This window comes from Hyperolius riggenbachi, chromosome 7 (assembly GCF_040937935.1).
Source record: "Hyperolius riggenbachi isolate aHypRig1 chromosome 7, aHypRig1.pri, whole genome shotgun sequence".
In the NCBI taxonomy this organism is placed as follows: domain Eukaryota; kingdom Metazoa; phylum Chordata; class Amphibia; order Anura; family Hyperoliidae; genus Hyperolius; species Hyperolius riggenbachi.
In genome coordinates, this window is record NC_090652.1 from 98,896,425 (window position 1) to 98,915,067 (window position 18,643).

At 44.0% G+C, this 18,643-nt stretch overlaps 1 protein-coding gene across 1 annotated transcript in view; it reads right to left on the reverse strand.

Moving 5' to 3' along the window:
* UBFD1 (ubiquitin family domain containing 1) overlaps positions 1–18,643 on the reverse strand; it is a 39,433-nt gene that overhangs the window by 14,496 nt on the left and 6,294 nt on the right. Inside the window, exons 3-4 of the mRNA XM_068244438.1 lie at positions 5,940–6,148; positions 2,701–2,766 (exon numbers count right to left, since the gene is read on the reverse strand). Coding sequence (XP_068100539.1) covers positions 2,701–2,766; positions 5,940–6,148 — 275 coding nt within the window. The remainder of the gene's footprint in view (positions 1–2,700; positions 2,767–5,939; positions 6,149–18,643) is intronic.

Consider the following 18,643-nt stretch of genomic DNA (forward strand, 5'->3'; position numbering starts at 1 on the left):
CAATTGTTTTTGTAATACAGTATTAAATGTTTTTTTTTGTTATTTCTTCATTGACACTATTATTCAACCCCTTAAAGACTACCAGTCTTAAGAACAGAGGTTCATTCAAGCGTTTTCGATTATGTATTGAAAACACCTGTGGATGTTAACGAGCAGCAATAAAGCATAATAAGCACCAATTAGGCAGATTTAAAATGACTGTGATACTCAGCTCCTTCTAGACATTTACTGGTGTGTTTACAAACATGGTGAAGTCAAGAGAATGGTCCATGAAGACAAGAGAAGAGGCGATTTCACTTCACAGGAAGGGCAATGGCTATAAGAAGATTGCAAAGATGTTAAACATCTCAAGAGACACCATAGGAAGCATCATTTGCAAATTCAAGGCAAAGGGCACTGTTGAAACGCTACATGGTCGTGGCAGAAGGCAGATGCTGACTTCGACTGCTGTGCGCTACCTGAAGCGCAAAGTGGAGAAAAGTCCCCGTGTGACTGCTGAGGAACTGAAAAAGATTTGTCAGATGCGGGTACTGAAGTTTCAGCTCAGACAATAAGGCGCACACACTGCGTAATGAAGGCCTCCATGCCAGAACTCCCAGGCGCACCCCCTTGCTGTCTCCAAAGAATAAGAAGAGTCGACTGCAGTATGTCAAAAGTCATGTGGACAAACCAAAAACGTTTTGGGATAGTGTTCTGTGGACTGATTAAACAAAATTTAAACTGTTTGGACCCATGGATCAACACTATGTTTGAAGTAGGAAGAACAAGGCCTATGAAAAAAAGAACACCTTGCCTACTGTGAAGCATGGCGGGGGGGGGGGGGGGGGTGTCAATCATGCTTTGGGGCTGTTTTGCTTTTGCAGGTACAGGGAAGCTTCAGCATGTGCAAGGTACCACGAATTCTCTTCAGTACCAGGAGATATTGGATGAAAATGTGATGCAGTCCGTCACAAACCTGAGGCTTTGGAGACGTTGGACCTTTCAACAGGACAATGATCCCAAGCATACCTCCAAGACCACTAGAGCATGGTTGCAGTTTAAAGGCTGGAACATTTTGGAGTGGCCATCGCAGTCACCAGACTTAAATCCGATTGAGAACCTCTGGTGGGACTTAAAGAAAGCAGTTGCAGCGCACAAGCCTAAGAATGTGACTGAACTGGAGGCTTTTTGCCCATGAAGAAGAATGGGCTAAGATACCCGTAGATCGCTGCAAGACACTTGTGTCAAGCTATGCTTCACATTTGAAAGCTGTTATAACTAGAAAAGGATGTTGTACCAAAAATGAATGTCACTTGGGGGTTGAATAAAACTGATAATGATGTGAACACAGAAAAGATATTTGTGGTAATTTCATTATAAATGTTATGTTATATTTGTCTGACTTACAAGTGCCTCTGATTTAATTGTAAACAAGATGACTGAAATGATCAAAAACAATGTCAAACTGGCCAAAACACTCAATTTCAGTGGGGGTTGAATAATTTTGAACACAACTGTATATCTCGCTTTTCTCCTGGCAGATTTAAAGCTGAAGAGTTAGGGAGTATTGCCCAAGGTCTCATCACTGAATGCAGGCTTACTGAACAGAAAGGGGCAACATTCGAACCCAGGTCTCCTGTGTCAGAGGCAGAGCACTTATCCATTACACTATCCAACCAGACACAGGAGGCCAGGGTGCGGATCTCAGATCTTCCTGTTTGGTAAGCCAGCACTTATTAAGTGAGGAGACCTTGGACAAAACTCCTTAAAGGGAACCTGAAGCGAGGAAAATTATTTAAAATAACCACATGACGTAGCTGCAAATGAATATTAGATACTAACCTCACCGTCAGTTCTTTTCAAAAGATCACCATTTTCTTCTTACAGCGATCCCTTCCAATTTTGACAATATTTTGTCAAAACTGAAATATACCAGTTGCTGTCAGTTATATATCAGCAGCTGTCAGTCACAATTGAATGTGCAAGGTAATGTCTATGTTTCCTTATGGCTCAAGTGGGTGATATTACAGTTTAACAGTGTGCTGATCAGGAAGCTGGGACGCAGAAGAGAAGAAAGAGATTGAGGAGTAGACTACACAGGAGGCAAGTATGACCTGTGTATGGTTATTTTTACTTTTTATTTTCAGTTCATGTTCTCTTTAACATTGCTTCTGCCTATAGAGCATGCCATAGTGGCTGCAGCTCTAATGCTTTGAGACCACGGCTGGGAGCATTCTGTGCAGTAATACTGTGCAGGTGTAAAACGCTACCAGTGACGGGAGTACAGCCAGGCCGTGCATGTGCAGTACGCCCTGACTGGCGAAGAGAACGGGGCTTCTACTGGACAATCTAGGTGGTGGCGGAGGAGGATGGCGAGGGACAGATTGGCCTGAAGAGGGATGGAGGAAGCACCAGGTACGTATAATTTTTTTTTCTAGTTCTTTATCTCAGGTTTACTTTAAAACTAAACCTCAATTACTTCTTATTCATCTATTTAGAGCCAGCAATAGCATGCAGTATATAGGTGATCAGTACAGTAGTAAGATGTGACATTCAGGACTCAGCCATTCAGAAAGTGAAAACCTCACTCGTACTTCTGGTGAAAGGGCAGACAACATTACTTAGAAGAATTATCAGCTATAAAAAGTAATTGCTGTGTTTAGATAAGAAGTAGAAATAGATTTCTGCTGGTTTCCACAGTAAACAGAAGGACTTTTGCACCTGTACTCCTTTTATAGAGGTCATGACATCATCGGGTTTCCCCTTATCCAGGACTTTTCTGTGTTGCTAAAACAGAACAACATTAAACAATGTAAGTTCAGCAGGAGTGAGGGGAGGAAAAATACAACACAACATTTCCATATTAAATCAATATACAGTAGAAGCTTGTTATAGTAAACTCTGATATAGCAAATCTTTGGCTATTGAAAATTCAATACCCAGGTCTCCGACCATGCACCTGTATGACTATACAATGTATTATTAATTCTGATACAGTAAACTTCTGATATAGTAAACTAATTGGTCAGGTCCCCTGGAGTTTACTATAAAAGGAGTCTACTCCATTACAAAAAAAAAAAAATCAAAAAAAATAAATAAATAAAAAAAAAAAAATTGGGTATCCTATATTTATAATTTTTTTTCTACTTTACTGCCCCCTCCCCTACAACCTTCATTATATAGGCCCCATTTTAGTTATAGAAACCCTCCAATCACATAACATACAGTAATCACCCCCCCCCCACACACACACACCCACACCCCTTCATGCCCAGCCTCACATGTCATGTATAGGCCCTTCTCCCATTGTCAGCACTTCTACCACTCCTTTCCCTACTAGAAGCCCTCTAAGCTAGTGCAAAAATCATTCGCAGATTAGGACCACAATAGATGTATTTTGTCATAATCTATAGTATTTAAAGTGGACCCTGTATGTATTTAGTTTAGCCTGTCTAGTTCCCCATCATTTGTGACTAATCACAACCGTAATTTGATCTCTTTAGCTGTGTCAGAGAGCTAATTCGTAAACACAGGATGTTAATTTGTCTGCTTCCATGAAAGCAGGAAGTACACACACTGCAGATTTATTGCAGGATTTGCATCAGCCGTAACAAAGAATAACAAAGAAATGTTTCTCTTTAAAGGCTATTATAGAGCCGAGAGGATGTTCTGAGTTAAAGGGAACATAAACTGGATTTTTCCTTTTAAAATAATACCAGTTGCCTGACTCTCCTGCTGATCCTGTGTCACTAATACTATTAGCCACAGCCCCTCAAAAAGCATGCATATCAGGAGCTCTGACTGAAGTCAGACTGGTTTAGCTGCATGCTTTTTTCAGGTGTGTGATTCAGCCACTACAGCAGCCAAAGATCAGCAGGACTGCCAACCAACTGGTATTGATTAACCAGCTGAGCGGTCTGGACGAGCTCAGCTCGTCCAACACCGCCAGCGGCTGCCGCTCAGGCCCTGCTGGGCCGATTTTAATGAAATAAAAAGCAGCACACGCAGCCGGCACTTTGCCAGCCGCGTGTGCTGCCTGATCGCCGCCGCTCTGCGGCGATTCGCCGCGAGCAGCGGCGAAAGAGGGTCCCCCCCAGCCGCCTGAGCCCAGCGTAGCCGGAACAAAAAGTTCCGGCCAGTGCTAAGGGCTGGATCGGAGGCGGCTGACGTCAGGACGTCGGCTGACGTCGATGACGTCACTCCGCTCGTCGCTATGGCGACGATATAAGCAAAACAAGGAAGGCCGCTCATTGCGGCCTTCCTTGTTTATTCTGGGCGCCGGAGGCGATCGGAAGATCGCCTCCGGAGCGCCCTCTAGTGGGCTTTCATGCAGCCAACTTTCAGTTGGCTGCATGAAATAGTTTTTTTTTTATTTAAAAAAAACCCTCCCGCAGCCACCCTGGCGATTTAATCAGAACGCCAGGGTGGTTAAAAGGAAACATCCACATCCCTCTCAGTTAAGGTGCCCTTTAAGGTCCACTTTAAATACAGTAAAGAAACTGAAATAGGGAACTGATGCCAATTAGTATCATCCGTAGAGAAAACCTTCTACACTTAGGGGAGGAAGAAATAGTGAAGCTGGAAGTGGGATGACTGCCAACCAGGAAAGAGTTTGGCTTTGTGTACACCTGCATTTATTCCTACACAACGTCACTGCAGATTGTTTGCACTGCATCTGGTTTCACATAGCCTCCCGCTGAGCTTAAAGCAACCACGAATGAACTTCAAGAGCACCGACACAAAACAGGCGGTTCAGAAAAATCAACAGCAAGCCTGATGCAATTCTAATCACATTTTAAGCACAATAATGCAGATTCATGAGTTCTCATTCAAGATATAAACTATGTGTTTGCATGCAAGTGGTTACAGAAATACACTAAAATAAACATTGTGTCAATAAGCCTTAGGTCTCTTCCACTGAAAACCAACTCTGCAAACGCACTGCGATTTTCTTCAATTATTAAAACAAGTTTGGTTTTTGCCATGATTTTCATTGGGTATTGAAAAACTATTAATGACCAAATACACAAAAAAATACAGAATGCAGTGCATCAGGTCAAAACCAGAAGTATGCCGGTGGAAAAGGGGCGTCCGGCGTGCTTTACCATGTTTAGCGCTGGCTCCGTCTGCAATCAGCATACACGCCCCACGTGGCTGCCAGCGTATACATGGGCACATGCGTAATGACACATGCGCCCATGTTACTCTGGTTAACACATGGGGTGTGTCTGCAGGGCTGAGGAGTAATTTTGGGTACCTGGAGTTGGTGGTTTCAATAAACTGAATCGGAGTATTTTTGAACCAAATCCATAGCCTTTGTAAAAATTAGACTAAGGAGTCGGAGCAATTTTGGGTACCTGGAGTTGGAGGTTTCATAAACTGAGGAGTCGGATGATTTTTGTACCGACTCCACAGCCCTGGGCACGTCTATGCGGATTGCAGATGGAGCAAGCAGCAGGCATGGACAGGTAAAGTATAGGTCACCTGGCATATCTGACATTAGTAGGGACAGCAGCCGGAGTTTTCCCGTCCCGATATCGCTCGCTGTCACCACCGCGCACCCTATCGACCACGACAGCCCGACATCTTGCAGCATGTCAAACTGATTTTCATCCGATTAGATGATTATCGAATCGGATGGTCGATTGCCTGCCAATTCGATAGCTGTATGGCCATCTTTAGGAGAAAAGGTGAACTGAGTATAGGCCATTGGGTGAGTGCTCCATTGTGATAAAGCTATATTATGAATATACTGAATGACTGACTGTAGGACGTCAGCGCAAACCCATAATTCTATATCTAGGCTGTTATCTAGTATCCAGTACTGAAGCAGAAAACAAGCATCAGGCTCCATATACAGAATTCACATCAGCCATTTCCCCCACATAATCCAGAGGTTTGTTTCTGAATCTCAGACTCATAACATAAATGATGAAAGCATAGGTGTGGCTGAAGGGTACCTTCTGCTTGCACAGAGGCTCCTTCTTGTTCTCCTCTTCCTTCACTTCCTGTTGGATGGTTTCTTTGGGGGTGGTAACAGCCAGGACGTCATTGATGGTGGATCCCACCACCATAACTTTTGCTCCGTTGGTGACTTTAATTTCTCTTAGTGTTTTGTCCTCTGGAAGTAGTCCCTTAAACATAACTTTCTGCATAGCTGGTGGAAGACCTGCAATAAGAATACAATAAATGTCAATACCAACGGATCAGATTTCACTTTTGCTTTATCAGAGGCACTGGGCGCAGGATGCCTTATTACAACATTCTGGGGACAGATAAGCTACACAAAAACATGTTGCCCACAGCATAGTGCTTCCACATGAACCTTCAGGCAAAAGAAGGTCAAAGGTCGGTCCAGAGAACTCTAAGGGGAAACAAAATTCCAGGAGACACTAATTACGTACACACCCTTAATTAGCTTCATCCATCAGCACTGAGGGCAACACGCAGCTGCATGTCCTGTCTAATGCTGGGTACACACTGAGATTTTCTGGTTAGATTTACTGTCAGATCGATTATTTCCAACATGTTCTATTTGCTTTCCGATCGATATCCGAGCATTTTCCAATCGACTTCCTATTAAAGTGAATGGAAATCGATCGGAAAGCAAATCTGACATGTTGGAAATAATCGATCTGACAGTAAATCGGCCAGAAAATCTCATAGTGCGTACCCAGCACAAGTATGTGAATGGAGAGACAATGGTACAGCACACGATGAAGCAATGAAGGGAGGGGAACAGTGTCAGGAATATAGCAGCTAGTTATGTTGGGATAATACAGGAGTATATTTTCCTTTTTTCTATCTGCTGTGTATTATGTCAAAGGTGTAGATATGCCAGTCTGCCAGCTGGCTTCATGGGGATCCTGTATGTACATGTAAATTAACTATCATTGTCTGCTTCTAATTAGGAAACACTAAAGGTCCGTACACACGCCGGACTGGAGGCAAGGACGGGTCCGTCGTCACCTCCCGCTGAGTGGGCGTTCCAACGACAGTCCGGCGTGTGTACGCACTGTCGGTGGACTGATACGGCTGCTTCTGAGCGATCCGCCCGGCAGATTGCTCAGAAACAGCCGTATCAGTCCGCCGACAGTGCGTACACACGCCGGACTGTCGTTGGAACGCCCACCCAGCGGGAGGTGACGACGGACTCGTCGTTGCCTCCAGTCCGGCGTGTGTACGGACCTTTAAGAGCAGGGAATGCTAAAGGGATTTGCTAGCCTCTGGCAAGGAGATGGCTAATTAGTCAATAGCCAGTCAGATCCTTACCTTTGATCTGCTAGGGAATAATGTCACCAATGTGTTGTCACTTGTAACCTGGAATAGGGAAGTCTTTTGTTGTGTGTGCTACAATACAATTTTCCTCCCAGCATAAAAAAGCAGGGACAGATACCTAAAATCAGTCCGCTCCTGACGGTAGCTGAAGATGGATGGACTCCAACCAGAACTGTGTCCGTCCACAAAAACCAAGTCCAAGGTTCTTCTATCTTGATCCCTGTTTATTTTGGTAAGCAAATAGCCTTGTGTGTATCTTTGTAACTTTTATCGTTGAAACTTTTATTTTGTAACTTTTTACTTTGTTTTTGTAAATCTTGTGTATATATTATTTTCTGCATTGTTCCACTTTTTTCCTGGAATATTAACCACTTGAGGACCTAGTGCTTTCTACCCCTTAAGGACCGGCCACTTTTTTTCCATTCAGACCACTGCAGCTTTCACGGTTTATTGCTCGCTCATACAACCTACCACCTAAATGAATTTTGGCTCCTTTTCTTGTCACTAATAAAGCTTTCTTTTGGTGCTATTTGATTGCTCCTGCGATTTTTACTTTTTATTATATTCATCAAAAAAGACATGAATTTTGGCAAAAAAATTATTTTTTTAACTTTCTGTGCTGACATTTTTCAAATAAAGTAAAATTTCTGTATACATGCAGCGCGAAAAATGTGGACAAACATGTTTTTGATAAAAAAAAAAACCCATTCAGTGTATATTTATTGGTTTGGGTAAAAGTTATAGCGTTTACAAACTATGGTGCAAAAAGTGAATTTTCCCATTTTCAAGCATCTATGACTTTTCTGACCCCCTGTCATGTTTCATGAGGGGCTAGAATTCCAGGATAGTATAAATACCCCCCAAATGACCCCATTTTGGAAAGAAGACATCCCAAAGTATTCACTGAGAGGCATAGTGAGTTCATAGAAGATATTATTTTTTGTCACACGTAAGCGGAAAATGACACTGTGAAGAAAAAAAAAAAAAAAGTTTACATTTCTTCTAACTTGCGACAAAAAAAAAAATGAAATCTGCCACGGACTCACCATGCCCCTCTCTGAATACCTTGAAGGGTCTACTTTCCAAAATGGGGTCATTTGTGGGGTGTGTTTACTGTGCTGACATTTTGGGGGGTGCTAAATTGTAAGCACCCCTGTAAAGCCTAAAGGTGCTCATTGGACTTTGGACCCCTTAGCGCAGTTAGGCTGCAAAAAAGTGCCACACATGTGGTATTGCCGTACTCAGGAGAAGTAGTATAATGTGTTTTAGGGTGTATTTTTACACATACCCATGCTGGGTGGGAGAAATATCTCTGTAAATGACAATTTGTTAATTTTTTTTTTACACACAATTGTCCATTTACAGAGATCTTTCTCCCACTCAGCATGGGTATGTGTAAAAATACACCCCAAAACACATTATACTACTTCTCCTGAGTACGGCGGTACCACATGTGTGGCACTTTTTTGCACCCTAACTGTGCTAAGGGGCCCAAAGTCCAATGAGTACCTTTAGGATTTCACAGGTCATTTTGAGAAATTTCGTTTCAAGACTACTCCTCACGGTTTAGGGCCCCTAAAATGCCAGGGCAGTATAGGAACCCCACAAATTACCCCATTTTAGAAAGAAGACACCCCAAGGTATTCCGTTAGGAGTATGGTGAGTTCATAGAAGATTTTATTTTTTGTCACAAGTTAGCGGAAAATGACACTTTGTGAAAAAACACAATTAAAATCAATTTCCGCTAACTTGTGACAAAAAATAAAATCTTCTATGAACTCGCCATACTACTAACGGAATACCTTGGGGTGTCTTCTTTCTAAAATGGGGTCATTTGTGGGGTTCCTATACTGCCCTGGCATTTTAGGGGCCCTAAACCGTGAGGAGTAGTCTAGAAAACAAATGCCTCAAAATGACCTGTGAAATCCTAAAGGTACTCATTGGACTTTGGGCCCTTTAGCGCAGTTAGGGTGCAAAAAAGTGCCACACATGTGGTATCACAGTACTTGGGAGAAGTAGTACAATGTGTTTTGGGGTGTATTTTTACACATACCCATGCTGGGTGGGAGAAATACCTCTGTAAATGACAATTGTTTGATTTTTTTTACACACAATTGTCCATTTACAGAGAGATTTCTCCCACCCAGCATGGGTATGTGTAAAAATACACCCCAAAACACATTATACTACTTTTGCAGCCTAGGTGCGCTAAGGGGCCCAACGTCCTAATCACAGGTCATTTTGAGGCATTTGTTTTCTAGACTACTCCTCACGGTTTAGGGCCCCTAAAATGCCAGGGCAGTATAGGAACCCCACAAGTGACCCCATTTTAGAAAGAAGACACCCCAAGGTATTCCGCTAGGTGTATGGCGAGTTCATAGAAGATTTTATTTTTTTGTCACAAGTTAGTGAAAAATGACACTTTGTGAAAAAAAAAAAAAAAATCAATTTCCGCTAACTTTTGACAAAAAATAAAATCTTCTATGAACTCGTCATACACCTAACAGAAAACATTGGGGTGTCTTTTTTTCTAAAATGGGGTCCGTTTCTGGGGTTCCTATACCGCCCTGGCATTTTACGGGCCCAAAACCGTGAGTAGTCTGGAAACCAAATGTCTCAAAATGACTGTTCAGGGGTATAAGCATCTGCAAATTTTGATGACAGGTGGTCTATGAGGGGGCGAATTTTGTGGAACCGGTCATATGCAGGGTGGCCTTTTAGATGACAGGTTGTATTGGGCCTGATCTGATGGATAGGAGTGCTAGGGGGGTGACGGGAGGTGATTGATGGGTGTCTCAGGGGGTGGTTAGAGGGGAAAATAGATGCAATCAATGCACTGGGGAGGTGATCGGAAGGGGGTCTGAGGGGGATCCGAGGGTTTGGCCGAGTGATCAGGAGCCCACACGGGGCAAATTAGGGCCTGATCTGATGGGTAGGTGTGCTAGGGGGTGACAGGAGGTGATTGATGGGTGTCTCAAGGTGTGATTAGAGGGGGGAATAGATGCAAGCAATGCACTGGCGAGGTGATCAGGGCTGGGGCCTGAGGGCATTCTGAGGGTGTGGGCGGGTGATTGAGTGCCCTAGGGGCAGATAGGGGTCTAATCTGATAGGTAGCAGTGACAGGGGGTGATTGATGGGTAATTAGTGGGTGTTTAGGGTAGAGAACAGATATAAACACTGCCCTTGGGAGGTGATCTGACGTCGGATCTGCGGGCGAACTATTGGTGTGGGTGGGTGATCAGATTGCCCGCAAGGGGCAGGTTAGGGGCTGATTGATGAGTGGCAGTGGACAGGGGGTGATTGATGGGTGGCAGTGCCAGGGGGTGATTGATGGGTGGCAGTGACAGGGGGTGATTGATGGGTGATTGACAGGTGATCAGTGGGTTATTACAGGGAAGGACAGATGTAAATAATGCCCTGGCGAATTGATAAGGGGGGGGTCTGAGGGCAATCTGAGCGTGTAGGCGGGTGATTGGGTGCCCGCAAGGGGCAGATTAGGGTCTGATCTGATGGGTAACAGTGACAGGTGGTGATAGGGGGTGATTGATGGGTGATTGATGGGTAATTAGTGGGTGTTTAGAGGAGAGAATAGATGTAAACACTGCGTTTGGGTGGTGATCTGATGTCGGATCTGCAGGCGATCTATTGGTGTGGGTGGGTGATCAGATTGCCCGCAAGGGGCAGGTTAAGGGCTGATTGATGAGTGGCAGTGACAGGGGGTGATTGATGGGTGATTGACAGGTGATTGACAGGTGATCAGGGGGGGATAGATGCATACAGTACACAGGGGGGGGGGGGGGGTCTGGGGAGAATCTGAGGGGTGGGGGGGTGATCAAAAAAAAATAGCGTTGACAGATAGTGACAGGGAGTGATTGATGGGTGATTAGGGGGGTGATTGGGTGCAAACAGGGGTCTGGGGGGTGGGCAGGGGGGGGTCTGATGGGTGCTGTGGGCGATCTGGGGCAGGGGGGGGGGGAGAAATCAGTGTGCTTGGGTGCAGACTAGGGTGGCTGCAGCCTGCCCTGGTGGTCCCTCGGACACTGGGACCACCAGGGCAGGAGGCAGCCTGTATAATACACTTTGTAAACATTACAAAGTGTATTATACACTTTGTATGCGGCGATCGCGGGGTTAACATCCCGCCGGCGCTTCCGTATAGCCGGCGGGATGTTGCGGCGGGCGAACGGTGACAGGCGCCGGCGGAGGATCGCGTCACGGATGACGCGATCGCTCCGCCCATGCCCTTAGAAGGACCGCCGCCTCTGTGGGTGAGCCGGTCCTTCAGGGCTACACTTCCCGGCCGCCTCTGTGCTTTAGGCAGTCGGGAAGTGGTTAAATCGTTATTTAATAAGTTTGACTTCTGCTGTACTAAACTAACACTCATAGCCTAGAAGAGACTTAAGTGTAACTGTGTATAAGTCCATGCCTGATTGTATTGTACAAGATACAGAGGCGCCAAAAGAATAAAAGGTAATTAAATGAACTTAAAAAACCAACTGGTTAAACAGAGGAGGCAGCGGTGGTCTTACCCCCTCCAAACAGACACAGGCAAGGACTGCGATTCAGACAACTCCAAATAATAAATTGTTGACTGTCTGAATCGCAGTCCTTGCCTGTGTCTGTTTGGAGGGGGTAAGACCACCGCTGCCTCCTCTGTTTAACCAGTTGGTTTTTTAAGTTCATTTAATTACCTTTTATTCTTTTGGCGCCTCTGTATCTTGTACACTACATTGAGTCCACCCTGGGTGGAGGGTTGTTACCCTATTTTCCTGTCTACAGAGAGCGACTTTTTATTCCTGAGTGGGGTCAGGATTGTTCTCCCCACCTGCCTATACAGTGGTTGCCTATTGGTAACCCTGGTTTGTAAGTATAATTTTAACTTCTCATTTATTTTGTTGTCGCCAAGACGAATTACACTATTGGGGCTCTTGGTGTCCCTCTGCTTTATTATGCCTGATTGTATGACTGAGCAATACTATCATATAAGATTTTAATTGCATTGTGTGTATGGGGCACTTCTGCGCTCGACAGCAGAGTGGGAGGTCTAACAGTATCGTTCGGAACGACTGTTAGTAGTTTTGCTTCACTATAGTGTAAGATTGCAAGTGTGTGTGTGTGCGTGTGTGCGTTTCTCGTATTCGGCCCAGAGCGCAAAGCTGACCAGAGTACGAAAATGCGGATTGCGTGCTGAGCACTCGACAGCAGAGTGGACATGTCTCGCAACAGCTAGTGGTGGCAGTGAGAAGTGTTTGAGGGATCCCAGCCTTGTTTTTAGCTTGAATAGGGCTGCTCCCCGCTTGATCCGGTCAAACCCGCAGCCGGGAACCGTATATGCAGGCGTGCCGCAGGGCCAGTTCCTGACAAACAGTAAGCTGGCATGAGATGATCTGGCACTCCAGATCTTTTGGCAACATAATGGGGCAGCTGTATTCCCAACTGGCCGTCTCGGTTTAGTTCTATACTGAGTATTGTGGTATTAGGGTTAGTCAACAAGATACAAATAATATTGAGCTGATGCAGAATTTAGGCTAATTTTGATCAGGGCCGGCGCTACCATAGAGACAAAAAGAGCAATTGTCCCAGGGCCCCAGAGCATGTAGGGGCCCCCAAGGTGTCTCCTCCCCCCCTTAATTATTTCTCCCTGGGGCCTTTGGCAGAGTAGCGGCTCACCTGTGCTGGCGGGTGCACGCCTCTGTCAGTCTGTGGCTCTGAGCGCTCCAGTCTTTATCCACAGCTGGCCACATCTTCTCTGTGACCCACAGCATATTATTATGTAATAACATTCAACGCGTCATGGAGAAGAGGCACCCCCCGTGAGGATGAAGTCAGGGAATGCATGGAACTACAGACTAATAGCAGCAAGCTCAGGGGCACTGGGGGAAATTTGGCTGCAACAAAAGGACCCCTAATGCCACTTTTTGGTGGGGGAATTTGTTGGGGCCCCTGGGTTCATTTTGCCCAGGGTCCCCATTGTTACTAGAACTGGCCCTGATTTTGATACAAATTTAGGCAGCTTGAAAATGGTCCAATGGAATTAAATTAAGGATTTGATTGGTCCCTTTTAAAGCTGCATATATTTGCATAAACTGATAAAAGTGTAAATAGCACCTGCATTAGGCCTCTTGCACACTGCACGCGATTCAGATTCAGATTCCGCTTTTTAATCAGTTTTTACTTCCGATTCAGATTTGCAGTTTGTTCCCTGCACACTGCAAATCGGAATCTGAATCGGATGTAAAAACAAATTAAAAAGCGGAATCTGAATCGGAATCGCATGCAGTGTGCAAGAGGCCTCAAAGTGTAAAAGTGTACCTGAAGGAGTACTTACCTCAGTAGAGGTAGCTGATGGAGAATCCATAAGCTTTCTTCATCCCTCTCAACTCCTCTAATTCAGGGCGGGACCCCCTCCAAACCTCCTCAACAAGGGCTTGTCAAAGAGCGCACACAGCTGGGCTTCTGTCCGTGAACAAGCGCAGGTGCACTGCAGGATGCCTCATGCCTATGCAGTAGCATAAAGCCTATCAGGCTTGGCTTTTTCAGTCAAGTTGAAGCTCTGTGCCACTGCGTAGGCATCCTGTGCTCATTCACAGACAAAAGCAAAGCATCCAGGCATCCAACAATGGACAGGAGGAGGTTGTGGGAAGCCTCTGGGTAGAGGTATTGGCGAAATTCTACTGGCAACTTCACCCAGCACCTGAATTACCCGACGCCTTTTTCCGTCCTACTCTCCTTGATGTGTTAGTGAAAGTTCAGGCTGGCAGATCATTTCTGACTGACATTATAATTGACTTTGCTGCTTTATTTGCCACACCACCTCTACCATCTTTTTATTACATATTACAATATTTAAATATCTTAGCCCGAGGTGAGGAGCCTAGATTCTGTGTTTTTTCTTGTATTTGATCCTTGTGGCTAGGATCTCTCCCTCTTTTCCCCTGTCAGTGTCCAATGCCAGCACACACAGCTTATGATGGTGTGTGCACGCATGGTACATATGAATGTATTTTGGTAGCTTCGTCGAGGGGTTCGTTTGATCTGTCCCAGAAAAGGCTTGACGCATGGAATGCTTGTAGGTTTGTACTATGCGTGTTACAGGAGCAGAGTTAGGACACATACTAACACGGGGGACCTCTATGCAAACATATGTCAATACACACAAGATTTTAGTCTTGTAACGAAGACCCAGTCTTTTAATTTCGCTGTTGGAATAGTGTTGGTTCCTGCATGAACTGTGTGAAAGAATTTGCATGCAAGTGTGCAGAGGGTTAATTGACCTTGCAGTTTTTTTGCAACATGTCCTCTAGCACCTCCCTATTACATATTAAAATATTTAAATGTCCTAGCTCGAGGCGAGGAGTGTGGATTCTGAGTAGTTTTTCTGGCAGACCATCTGAGCTCAGGGCACCGCACTCCCGTCAGAGTGCCATGCCGTCAGCCCACCTCCCTCCTCCACCAAACTTTTAGTGGGTCCCTCCACTTCATCAGGTGTTAAGGTCAATGTGGAACCATTTGGGAGTACATCATTGCACACCACATTGGCCTTGCAGCACTTTTCACCAGATGAAGTGGTGTGATCTATGACACATTTTGCTGTTGATGCAATGGCTTTAATAAAAAATAACTGGCCATTATTAGTTGTCAAATACCAACCACACTGCATTTTATATCATTTTATTATATTCACTTTTTTTTTTGGCACCTTCTAACTTATGTAAAGTTCCTACAGTCAGGTAGTAGTATAAAACCTGGTAGCATCAGTCACATGAAGGGATGATCAGATCAGATGCCGAATATCCTGGTAGGTCGCTTGTCTACATTAGGGGACCCAGCAGGAAACCTCATAGAGAAATTCTGCTAACATGATTGAGTGGACAGCACCCTCTCAAACTGCTAGGTTTCCAATAGGTTGTAGTAAACTACACTCACAGCCTTCAGCCAATCACAACACTGTGCTGTAAGAGGGTGCTGTGATTGGAGAACTGTTCCCTGCGAGTTTCTTGCTGGTTCCCCTAGACTAGTGCCCCTGGTAGTTCAGACCTCCAGAAGTGAAAAGCCAGCTTTTGTCTAAACCGCAGTAACCCTTACCCCCTCCCTAAGCTCAGCTACTCACCAATCGCCTCAGTCTAAAACAGAAACGAACCCTGTGCCTCTTATAGCTATGCCTGCCAAGTCCTTCAGGAAAAGAGCATGTTCTGCACTGGTTTCTCAGGTCACGATACAGAGAGGCAGACAGACAAGGGAGATACAGAGAGAAAAAAGGACTGGCAAACAAGGCAAGAAGCATTTTTTCAAGATACACCTAGAAGCAACCAACTACAGTGGTTTGCAAAAGTATTCTGCCCCCTTGAAGTTTTCCGCCACAAACATGAATCAATTTTATTGGAATTCCACGTGAAAGACCAATACAAAGAGGTATACACGTGAGAAATGGTATGAAAATCATACATGATTCCAAACATTTTTACAAACAAATAACTACAAAGTGGGGTGTGCATAATTATTCAGCCCCCTTTGGTCTGAGTGCAGTCAGTTGCCCATAGACATTGCCTGATGAGTGCTAATGACTAAATAGAGTGCACGTGTGTGTGTGTGTAATCTAATGTCAGTACAAATACAGCTGCTCTGTGACAGCCTCAGAGGGTTGACTAAGAGAATATTGGGAGCAACAACACCACCAAGTCCAAAGAACACACCAGACAGGTCAGGGATCAAGTTATTGAGAAATGTAAAGCAGGCTTAGGCTACAAAAAGATTTCCAAAGCCTTGAACATCCCACGGAGCACTGTTCAAGTGATCATTCAGAAATGGAACGAGTATGGCACAAATGTAAACCTACCAAGACAAGGCCGTCCACCTAAACTCACAGGCTGAACAAGGAGAGCGCTGATCAGAAATGCAGTCAAGAGGCCCATGGCGACTCTGGACGAGCTGCAGAGATCTATAGCTCAGGTGGGGGAATCTGTCCATAGGAAAATTAGTCGTGTCCATAGATAATTCGTCGTGCACTGCACAAAGTTGGCCTTTATGGAAGAGTGGCAAGAAGAAACAGGGGACACAGCAAACATGTGGAAGAAGGTGCTCTGTTCAGATCAGATCAAAATGGAACTTTTTGGCCAGGGACAGCAGGGACAGGGAAGCTGGTCAGAGTTGATGGGAAGATGGATGGAGCCAAATACAGGGCAATCTTGGAAGAAAACCTCTTGGAGTCTGCAAAAGACTTGAGACTGGGGCGGAGGTTCACCTTCCAGGACAACAACCCTAAACATAATGCCAGGGCAACAATGGAAAAGTTTAAAACAAAACATATCCATGTGTTAGAATGGCCAAGTCAAAGTCCAGAACTAAATCCAATTGAGAATCTGTGGCAAGATCTGAAAACTGCTGTTCACAAACGCTGTCCATCTAATCTGACTGAGCTGGAGCTGTTTTGCAAAGAAGAATGGGCAAGGATTTCAGTCTCTAGATGTGCAAAGCTAGTAGAGACATACCCAAAAAGACTGGCAGCTGTAATTGCAGCAAATGGTGGTTCTACAAAATATTGACTCAGGGGGCTGAATAATTTTTTTTTTTAAAAGGTTTGAAATGATGTATGATTTTCGTTCCACTTCTCACATGTACACCACTTTGTATTGGTCTTTCACGTGGAATTCCAATAAAATTGATTCATGTTTGTGGCAGTAATATGACAAAATGTGGAAAACTTCAAGGGGGCCGAATACTTTTGCAAAGCACTGTAAGAAAGGAATTTCTAATGGCACTGCTGTTATACAAAAACTCCAAAATTATACTTGCATCCTTTAGTGAAAAACTACACTAAAGGTGGCCACTAATGGTCCAATTTCTAGCAGAAATTCTGATCGGATTCGTTAAAATTAATCGCAGTTGATGGGCACAATCAATTATAAAAAAAAAAATCGTCCAACTGGATTTTTGTCAAACCAACATTTGGATCTTCATGATTGGTTGTGATAGATAGGAAGCAAAAATTGGTTTGTTGATGGCGTAGTGAACGATTTTTCTTCCGATCAGATCTTCTGATCGCTCAAATGATTTTTCGCTAGAAATTGGACTAGTAGTGGCCACCTAAACAGGCAACCACCACTTTTTACCTCAGCACACCCTGTTTATTGCGATAAACATATAGCACAATTATAAACATGTACCAGTATTCACAGAAACAAGAAAAGTTGCACTATGTTGTAGACAGCAAGTCTTTTCAGATTGAGGAGGAAGCAGTAATCTTTTAGTACGCAAGACAGAGTTATAAAAGACAAAGTAGAGGAGTGGGCCAACAATAACTTTTATTCATCAAAAATACCAGCTGCCGGTCTTCTGTGCTGATCCTTTGCTTCAAATACTTTGAAAACATCTGATAAGTACTACTATGCAAAGGTGGTGTTCGTACATATAATTTGGCATTGCTGGTTGCACGCTTGTTCTGTGTGTCCTAATCTACTGTCGCTAAAAGATCAGCACAGCCACCGGTAGGTTTTAAAAGATAGCACCTGTCGCCCCGTTTTATTTTGCAGACTAGTTTTTTTTCCAGATGTTCTTATTTGTTTTTGTTTTTTTTTACTTGATCTAAGTGATATACAGTCATTTACTCTACAAACCTAGTCTAAAGTTTAGATGCCCTATGGAAATTAAAAATACATTATCATCCTATAGACATGGAACAAATGGCCCATTCTCCTTTGAGGATCACGCCCTCCTGGCACTGCAAACGCTCTCCATATGGAAGAATTTTGAAATTAGAGCTTGTCCCAATAACTACAATCTTACATCCTGTAGACATAATATACAGTACAGTGTGTGCTATCCATTGTCTGTTGGCCATGCTCATCAGATGCACAATAATATCTACCCAAAGCTTTTTAGAAATAATATATCTAAGGATGATGTATATACACAATACTTGCCTGTTTTATCCTAGCTTTAGTTTCATACTAAAAAGGTCTAAACTTAACGTATTTCATGCATTTCATACAGCTGTTAAATACAACTGATTTCTGACGATTTTTTTTGCATGTTGTGCCGTTTATAACAAAATCTTCAATAAAACTTTAAATTGGAAAAAAAAAAAAAGAAAAAAAAAAAAAGAAAGAAACCGCGACCAAGGATTGAACTTCATCCCAATCAGTAGGCAATACCCCCTTTCCCATGAGAACTCTTTTCCTTTTCTCAAGCAGATCATCGGGGCTCTGTATGGCTGATATTGTGTTGCAACCCCTCCCACAGTGTGATGTTAGGAACAGGGTTCTGACATCACACTGTGGGAGCCTTGTTGCATTGTGGGAAATATCAGCTGTTTCTAACTGCCAAAAAAGCAAGCAGCATCTCCTTCCACTGACATAACCTGCCAGCAGTAAAAATGTCATAAATGTCA